Source organism: Lissotriton helveticus, chromosome 6, assembly GCF_964261635.1.
Source record: "Lissotriton helveticus chromosome 6, aLisHel1.1, whole genome shotgun sequence".
Taxonomy (NCBI): domain Eukaryota; kingdom Metazoa; phylum Chordata; class Amphibia; order Caudata; family Salamandridae; genus Lissotriton; species Lissotriton helveticus.
Window position 1 is genome coordinate 2,081,915,339 of NC_136067.1, and position 9,800 is coordinate 2,081,925,138.

Sequence of the window (9,800 nt, forward strand, 5' to 3'; positions counted from 1 at the left end):
AAGTAACAAGAAAAGATATCTGTAGCTGCAAGCTTTATACATTATGCATTATGTCAGCTGTGTATGTTTGTGCAATATTAATAATTAGCCACTTGTGGTTAGGTGTGCTCAGCATTGGGAACATCTTCTGAGCTGTGACAGCTCCTTTGAGACATTAAGATGCTGGATCAGTGTTATTGGGTAGGGTATTGCCAGGAGGTGATAAGCACTAGACTTCTATATAAATGTTTCTGTCTTCATTAAATTGAGCCACTGTGTGGTTCTGCACGACCACAACATTGTAAGATAAAGATGATCTTTGACCATGAACATCCCCTCAAAGTCTAAAGCAGCTCTCTGCTTTCATATGGAAGGAGTTATGTAGGGTTTTATATTGGTTGTCACTGTAGACCCTCAGAACACAGCACCTACAGGAGATATGAATCTTTCAAAAGAGTAGGACGTACAGACCATTGACCTTTCACTTTCAGATGCTGCAAATGGTCAATGGTCTGGGCAGTCTATTTAGTGCAAGTCAGAAGAGGATCCTCAGGCTCAGACAGCATCAAAGCACAGAACAGATCAGCTCAATTTCATTCCCATAACCCTGAACATAGATCATCCATAATAGCTTCCACTTCCCATCTGCTTTTGAAGGTATGGTCTACTGTTTCTAACAAAAATATATAAGTTGTGAGTTTCATGAAGGTTGACTGCAGAATCCGAGAGGTAAAAAAACAACAACTTCAAAGCATGCCCTAGACAGGGCGTCTTTGGTGTGATGTTCTTGTACACAATTTATAAAGATATCTGCTGTCTGTACTGGTAGCAATAAATGTACTGGGCGAAACTGGAAAATGCCTAAGTGTAAAAACAAAGGAGTCCCAATTGCTATGGCCACCTCCGGCTCATCTTATCAGTGCTTTTTCTATCAGCAGAATAACAATATTTGACTTTTTGTTATACTTTTTAAGGAGCACAGTACTATCTTACACATGTGTGTGCTTGCAAATTTGGAGCCTAAGGTTGGACACTTTAATATTTAATTTATCTTAGGTGGACCTCAAGTTGGAAATGTTCTCCTTATTGGTGTATGGAGGTCCCTCCCTTTTGCATCTTCCAATTATGAAATATTATGAAATAAATGTGTTGTATTCTTTTTTACAGGGATACCCTTATTGGCTGGTTTGTATTTACATTGAATTTCCTGAACCATAGTTTTGAGTCTGTGTTGGCTGGAAAATTGTGATTTACCATCCGATTGCAAAAATGTATTTTACTGTCATTTTACATAATGGTCATTATATTTTAAAAGAAAAAAATATTCTTTTGATCTCAGTAAATAAAATTGATTTGATGTTTACAAAAGTGTACTCAACCAAACAAGACAGAAGGGCGTGGATTCACCCATCAGTTCATCGACCATGGAGAGACAGCACTGCGATGCAAATGTAGTCAGGACTTGTAAGGCCCACTATAAGGTTAGCTGAACAATGTTGAACATTCAGAAGTTGTTCAATCACTTTTGTGGTATGTATGTAGTGCTGTAGTATCTATACAGTGCAAACCTAGTGAAAAAGGAAGTGGGTCCTAAGTAGTAGTAGGTGCCAATATAATCCATTATTACATTAGGCAAGCCCTGAAATCACATTAGCTAGCACAAAGGTGATCCTTTGGGGTAGAAACTACATGGACAAGATACTTTAAAAACCACAAAGGTATTACAGTGTTTTTGTGAAATTGTTTACTTACTTGAACATTAACAGCTTGCCAGGGACAATAACACCCGTGTTTATCAAAGTTTGTGACAAATATAGCCAAACAGAGGTTAGCTCATTGATGAGAGTGAGGGGGTGAAACTGGTGCATAAGAACACAGTGTCACATTTGGAGGTGGTTCTTCATGCTGTACATTGAATTGCTCCTCCTTAGTGCTTCTAGATTTTGAGGAATATGTGGGAGTAATCTGTATAAATGTAATACTCGATGCAGAAGATAACAAAGATGTCACAATGAGATATGATCAAGGATGGCACTGATGCCAGAACGTGATTCCATTACAAGTGTGCCTTCTCTGCAGCTATGTGTAAGATGCAAACCAGGCTTCATGACTGAGCACGAGGTAAGGTACATGTGTGGAGACCTTGGAAAAGCTAATCATCTTCCATGGTTACTGCTGCTGTATTACTAACTGACTGTAATCACATGTTCATGTTTGAGTGTGCACTCTAGTGTGTACAGTATGATTAATTGATAAAGTAGTGATAACATTTTGGGGCCATTCTCAAAATATTATGTCATGTCATGCAAAACACAGGAGGCTAGAACGCAGCCATGTTCCGTTTGGTGTTATGTTGTTCTGCTAGTATGTCCACAAAGCACAATGAGGTACATACAGTGCAACAGAACATGTGTCTCTTTGAACACGTGTTTAGTTTGGGACAGAACACCTCACTGACCCTTAGGTGGCATGCTTTATCATCTGGTCCCTCCTCACACCAGAGGTGCTTAGTGTCGGATACAGCACTCTATATTGAGATGTTTTGAAATAATGTAGACCTTAGATAAGCTTTTAGTAGAAGTGAGGTGTGTAGAGTCCTAGGTGTAAGGGAAGTTGATTAAAAAAAACAAAATTGTATTCTTATGCCACCAAGGGATGGACTAAAAAGTAATCAGAGAGTGAAACTTCAAAACATTCTGAGAGCAGGTAACATGTTTCTCCCTGGCTCATGGCCTAACAAAACGGTTCTCAGCATTCTTGAAGACTAGTATATTGTCACTCTACAAAGAACTGTGGATGAAGTAAAATTCAGTGAAATTTGATATAAACTGACAATGACCCACAAAAGTTTTAGGAAGCATCCATCCTAAGTGCCCCTAGGTATAAGGCTATAGAGAAACACAGTTAAAAACAAACAGCATCATCTTGCACACTCCTGCCCCTGGTAAGTAAGTAGCATGTATTGTCAGTCATGCATAGGTGCCTTTGCAGAGCACACCTGACACTCAATTGACCATTATAGTACATCATTATAAAGTTGATATTCCTTCTTATTCACTATAGTTGGGTGTTACCTTTTGACTCTTGCCTTAAAATGGCCTAAACCTATTTCACAGGACTACATATAAGCAGAAGAAAAGGTAGTTTTGTTATTCAAAAGGTAAGTTTATAGAGTAGAAAGTGTATAAAAGTATGCTTTCATACCCCTGCTCTTATTAAATCGATAGCACAGAAAAACGTATGTTAAAAGAAATCAGACTCAAACGTAACTGTGACCACCATTGTTCCACAGACCGAGGTGCACAACCTCTGAAAACTTTACTTGAATGAATTTTGGATCATTACTGTTGGAAACAGAATATGGCTAATAAAATAATTGAAACATGAATGTCTTGGAGTTCAGACTGTTTGAACTGATAAAATTGGGACAAGATTATCAAACAAACTTGTTAAAGTAAAGTATAAAAGAAAATATGTTGCTGACTGTATTTTGGATTGCAAGTGCCAAATGGCCGCCTTTCACAGGCCGTGCACCTCGGTCTGTGGCATAATGTTGGTCACAGTTATGTTTGAATATGTTCACGCCCATGGGCAGCGCACGCACTGAGTTCTGCAAGCATAACCTTCAGCCTTAGAGGTTTTGTTAAAAATATGATTAAAAAGTGGAAAACAGGTGTGCATTCTCCTCCTGTGAAGAAATCAGACTCCCATAGAGATATGCTTAGGTAAATAAAAACAAGAAAATGACATTCAACAGTGAACAAAAAATTGATTAGCTATGCTTAGCAATGTGAATGTATAGCCACATCCATTGTTTAACACTTCTCCTCAGGATGGGAGTACATGGCACCAGCACACCTGACACAATTCAAGCTACCACCACGCCACAAATGGCCAGCCGCCATAGTACGCATTGCTTCCTCACCAGGTTTACCTAGAAGAAGACAGCAGCAGACCACCATGGGTAAGTAATATTTTTTGCAACCTGACTTTAACATAAATACTTAATCGTAAAAGATGCCACCTCTAGGGAGAAGATCTGGCACTACATTCTCATTCCTAGGAGGGACCCAATGATGAAGCATGCCATCCAAGGGTGAGGATGGTTTCTGTCCCTAACAACACACTTGTCCGCAGTACAGAGACACATGTTCTATTAAGCCACATGTAACTATTGGTGCTTTACTAGGTTCTAGGGAGAGGTACATGATTAGATTGAACAGATGCTACTTGTAGACCCTCTTTCTGTTGTGGCCAGCTCAAATTCCAAATGGCCAGTTACTAGAGGGTAGCACCATTACCACATTGTGTTTCTTATGTAGGTAGTGTCACACAGTCTAAGTACATTTACTATTCAGTACTTTAACACACATACACATATGTACATTACTAGGTCTAAGTGAGCCTCTCTAGATGATGTCATCAGTCAGTCCATGAGCCGCACCATGGTACAAGTGACAGAGAAGTGTACCGTGATCCATTCTGGCTATTCCATGAAGAGTCAGTAAATGAGCAACATGCATGATCACCACTAAGGGCTGCTTATACAGTAATATCAGTGCAGCACATGAGTGTCATGGCAGGAAACCAGAGCAAATTGTGGATTCTTGATTTGATTTTGCTCAGCCAATGAAAGGGTGACTTTCTATTGTGCCCATTTTGTCTATCACTGTAATACATATATGGAAAAACATGTGGTAGAGAATGGGTCGCTTATGGAAGAAGTAAAGAAAACCTCCTATCTAAGGACAAAGGTTTCAATTCTGATGAACAATGGTGTACAAACATTGGACATCCCTAACTATGTAGACTCAGTGGGGCTAACAATGATCTCATTATGATCCTGAGCTAAAGAGGGGTTGCTCTGTTGATGAGAATCACTCAGTGGTGGAGTACACTGAGTGAATGTTGCAATGGAAGAGGTTGACTGTGATACGTTTTGAGATTTTATGAATGATGGTATGTATGAGGTTTTTTATCTCACTTATTGTGTCCTTATATTGATTTTTGTTTTATAAAATGTGTTTTGAATCATTGCATTGAACTTAAAAATTGCATAAACCCAAAAAAAATGTTTCAAAATAAACAGCTATTAACTAGCATCGAGGTGTATTGAATTGTCATCCTTACACTGCTTACTAGATAGCTCCTAGAAATCAGATATCGGTATTGGCACTTCTCTTTTGTTGTTTGGGGCACTGTCGGCGCACCCGCTGCGCGTCTCCGCTGCGCGCTTGCGCCGTCATCTATTTTTATGCCCAGCAAGCGTGGAGAGCTTAACCTCTATCTCCAAAGATGGTGGGTCCGCTCGCACAGACGAGCCCTGCGATCAGTAGAGCGGTGGTAGAGCGTAACATGTGGGAGGAAAGGTGATAGCCCCCTTAGCCTGCCCGAAGTAAGTAATTTAAAAAATAATCACAGTCCTTACAAATACAACTTTAAAATCGGATCAAAACTAAAAGTTTAAAAGTAGAACATAGTGCCGCTATCTCTGTCTGCACCTCAACACCACGCACTCACAAATGCCTTGTAAGTTGACAAAATAAAGTGCAGGTCACCAAAAGGAGGTGTACAATTTGTGACCACTTTTTGTGACCATTATGTAGTGTACCTGGCCTTATATGAATGTACAGCTGTGCTCAATGACAATGGAAGAAAACTATCTGTCGCTGAGACCCAAAGAATTTAGGGTCCGCATATTTGGAATGAATCAGTGTGTATATTTTAGAGGGACTATAGAAATGAATATTTTATAATTGTTACTTATCTGTCAGAAGGTTTGCATTTTGCTGCACGCTCATTGTTAAGTTTTTCCATTACTGAAGCTGTCAGACATTTCTGTATATAAAAATGCTTAGTCCACACAATTTAGTGTGTTCCCACCTTCTAAATGAGGAGTAGATTGTTCCTTTGCAGCCAATGGTCACTGTGGTGGGTAAGGTTTGCTTAGTTGGCAGAGAAAATTATGAATCAACAGATCTCAGAATATATAGAGGAAATCTCTTTGCTGGACGACACACCACATGGTTTTAGCAACATCTAGTGGTAGGAACTGAAGATATACGAGAAGCTCTTGACAGAGGGGGGTGGTGGCACAGATCTTGCTGGATCCCACCGCTGCCTTTGAGACGGTCAGCCATGAGATCATGTCTGACCATATGCGAGGCTTGGGGATTGGGAGCACAGCGTTGGATCTCCTGAAATCATTTATGGCAAATAGACAACCTAATGTGACAATGAGCAAATTTGTCTCCAGGCAGTTTTCCTTGACCTGCAGAATACCCCAGGGATTGGCATTAAACCCAACTCTATTTAACCTTTACGTTACGCCACTTGTGTCATTTATCAAAGACTCTCGTTTTAAATTAGCATCTTACGCGGACGGATCCCAAATTGTGGTGTCACTAGCAAACGATGAAAACAACCCGATTAGTCTTTCTGATTATGCATGAGTAAGGTAAGCAACTGGATGGATTGCAACTATCTGAAATTGATTGCCTCAAAAACCGAGGTCATAATTTTCGGCAATAAACCCTACATTTGGACACTGGACTGGTGGCCTCCAGAGTTGAACTCAGTGCCTACACTTTGAGCTAAAGTAAAGAACTAAGGATAATTGGCAGACAGTGAGTATAATTCAAGCACCAAGTTAATAAAATTACATCTGCCTCTTTTTGCTCCCTAAAGCTTATAAAAAATCAAAAAATGGCTGCCTTCCGAACTCCTGAAAACAGTAACCATGGCTATAGTCCTCACAAGGATTGACCACTGCAATAGTCTCGACTTACTCTTGCTTCAGGTCTTTTGAAAAGACTACAGAACTTGCAAAATGCTGCTGCCTATTTTATTTTCAAAATGACTAAATATGAATCGGCCAGAGATGCCATCAGGAAACTACATTGGTTGCCTATTAGACAACGATGTAAGATCAGTCTTCTGCCTGGTATTTAAATTCTTTCACACACTTGTGCTTGACCATTGTAGAGGAAACTTAAATGGTATGTACCAGCAAGAGTGCGGTGCTCAGGCTCTGCCAGGAACACAATGGTTCCCCCGTTTAGGAAGGCCACTTGGGGATGGAGTTTTTTTCAGGACTACTGTGATGCTCTGGAACAGTCTGCCCCTGACTGTGAAAAAAGACCCTTCCCTACTTAGTTTCAGAAAAGCCCTAAAAACCTGGCTCTTCACACAGGATTAGTTGGCACATAGCACACTCGCTTAACCAGACCCCTATAGCTCCAAGATACCCTTGGGCTTGAGCTGTGCTTCAGAAATTACATTTACATTACATTACACCCGTCAAGCTCCTCTAAAGAAGTATGAATCTGCTGCATAAGAGATGATGGAAGGATATTTGGCACTATACAATCACAATAGAACCCTTATTACACAACAATCAGATTGGACAAACAAATACAAGGTACCAAAAACTGGAAAGGAGATGTACAGGCTCCTATTTCAAAATAGAACAGGGATAAATAGACAACCATGTTATGAGAATCACTGGAATAGCAAAAGGTCCAAAATGAGGAAACAGCAGCTGCCCTGCTGAAGATACCAGTTCCAGAGCAGATGTTTGCATTTAAGGAAATTAGTGTCAGTGAGAAGGAACAGGGAGAAAACACACACCGAATAAACTCAAATATGCACTAAATATAATCTCTCCTCTTCTTGTCACATATAATAAGTGAGTGATGATAATGGAACATGCCCTCAAAGTCTAGCCATAAAACATTTGGGTTTTCATGAGGTAGTGCTAGTACATGCATGCGAAAGTAGACATACATGAGTAAACTAACACTGTACAACGGCAAATGATGGAAATTTCACATTTCTGGGCAACCCTAATAGGCTCCTTCTGAGGCGTATGTGCTCACAGTTGTCTACTGTGCATTCAGTGCTTCTATCAGGCACTATAATCTTCTCATGTGTTCCTAGTTACTTACAATAACTACTGTTTTCCCTCACTTTCTTGTAGGAAAAAAAGAAGGACTCAATGGAAAAGAGGAATGGAAGCACTGCAATAGAGTTCCTGCTTCTGGGTCTGTCTGAGAACCCCTTAGTGCAGAAGTTTCTCTTTGTTCTTCTCATAGTGATATACATGTTCACCATCTGTAGCAACATTACACTTCTCACAGCCAAGGCATGTGACCCTCGCCTTGATCGTCCGATGTACTTCTTCTTGAGTCACCTCTTCTTCATAAATATCTGTACTTCAACACTGGTTGTCCCTAACATGCTGGCACAAATCATTGAGCAGAAGAGAATGAGCATGTCTGCATGTGCAGTTCAACTCTACTCATTTGTCCTCTTAGCAAATACAGAATGTTTCCTTCTAGCAGTCATGGCATTTGATCGTTTTGTAGCCATCTCACTTGCCTTACGTTATAATGTTATCATGAGCAAGACTGTTTGCATCACAACTGTGACTTTTTGCTGGTTAAGTAGCAGTTTGTCAGCACTACTGGAAACAGTGTTTACTCTACAGCTGTCATTTTGTGGTCACAGTGTAATCAACCATTTCTTTTGCGACCCCAGTGCTGTTGTAAAGATAGCATGTGGTGACACCATTATAATGGATATGATAATTGTCTGTGTTGCAGCTTATGCTGAACTAATCCCACTAATTATTATTCTCTTCTCCTACACTCGTATTGCCATTACTGTCATGGGAATCCACTCATCTGAAGGCCGATATAAAGCCTTTTCCACTTGTGCCTCACATCTGATTGTTGTCTCCATATCTGCTGTACCAGCTGGTGTGATGTACCTGAAACCAGTGTCCAAACATTCTTTTACTACATTTAATAATGAGAAACTTATATCTGTGTTTTACACTGTGATCCATCCAGTGCTGAACCCCATAGTCTATGGACTGAGAAACAAGGATGTGAAAATGGCTCTGCAGAAAATCACAAGGAGGTTTGTATTTTAATAAAGATAAGATATGAAGTCAAAATGATTCTGTGGACTGGGGGTTTTGCAAATATTGACACATGCAATGAAAATATAATGCACTTTTTCAATCAAAGAAAATATTAAGTGAGAGTTAGGGCATACTTCAGAACATATATTTTGAATTATGCTTAGTACAGCATCTGTTGTAAGTTGGTGGATGTCACACACCATCCAAGTCAAGCTTCCTCTACCTCATATATAGAAATATAGTACTGGAAAGCACAGGCTGCTGAAATCAGATATGTAGTTGTCTTCACCATCAGTAGTCATTCATCAATATCCCCATCCTCCACTAGACCATAATAAAACATCATCAAAAGGCTGGCTAACAATCCTGGCCAGACATAGAAGATGTCTCTTTGAACTGAGGGAGGCACAGGTATACTTATCTACTTATGTAGGGAGAACATACAGGCAATGAATCACAGGTCTCCTCTCCACCTACAAGCAGCAAGACCAGAAATAGTGCCAAAGAGAGGTGCACATTATTAGGTGAGCTGACTTTTTGTTTTACCCCAATAAAGCACCTTTCCTGTACAAGTCTTTATTTTAAGTCGGGTTAATTTATAACAAACTAGCTTACCCGTCGCGCGCGTTGCTGCGATCTCAGAAGAAAGAAAATTCAAGTAAACTCGTTATAATAACATTCAATTTACATTGTGTCATTTTTATTGAAACTTATTCATTTTAATATGGAAACAATTTCAAAGTGTCGTTTTAATTCAATTTATTTATTCAAGTGCTTGTGGATACATGATATTTATTTTTTTCCGTCTGGTGCATACACAAATAAATCAGAAGGTTTTCCGACGCGTGAGCTGGCCACATACAGTAGTCCATGTGAGAAGCACGGATTCTCCAAA

At 39.8% G+C, this 9,800-nt stretch overlaps 1 protein-coding gene across 1 annotated transcript; it reads left to right on the forward strand.

The window, feature by feature from the left end:
- Window positions 1–2,007: 2,007 nt before the first annotated feature.
- LOC144763025 (olfactory receptor 5M11-like) lies at window positions 2,008–8,914 on the forward strand. The gene is made up of 2 exons (XM_078648337.1): window positions 2,008–2,100; window positions 7,958–8,914. Exons 1-2 carry the CDS (start codon window positions 2,008–2,010, stop codon window positions 8,912–8,914), a joined length of 1,050 nt encoding a protein of 349 aa, XP_078504463.1.
- The last annotated feature ends 886 nt before the right edge of the window (window positions 8,915–9,800 follow it).

What these genes read in the sequence shown, in the direction of transcription:
- LOC144763025 (XM_078648337.1), top strand. Translation starts at nt 2,008, where the DNA reads ATGGCACTGATGCCAGAACGTGATTCCATTACAAGTGTGCCTTCTCTG. An exon ending in GCTTCATGACTGAGCACGAG is followed by an intron (nt 2,101 to 7,957) that starts GTAAGGTACATG and finishes ACTTTCTTGTAG; the next exon opens with GAAAAAAAGAAGGACTCAAT.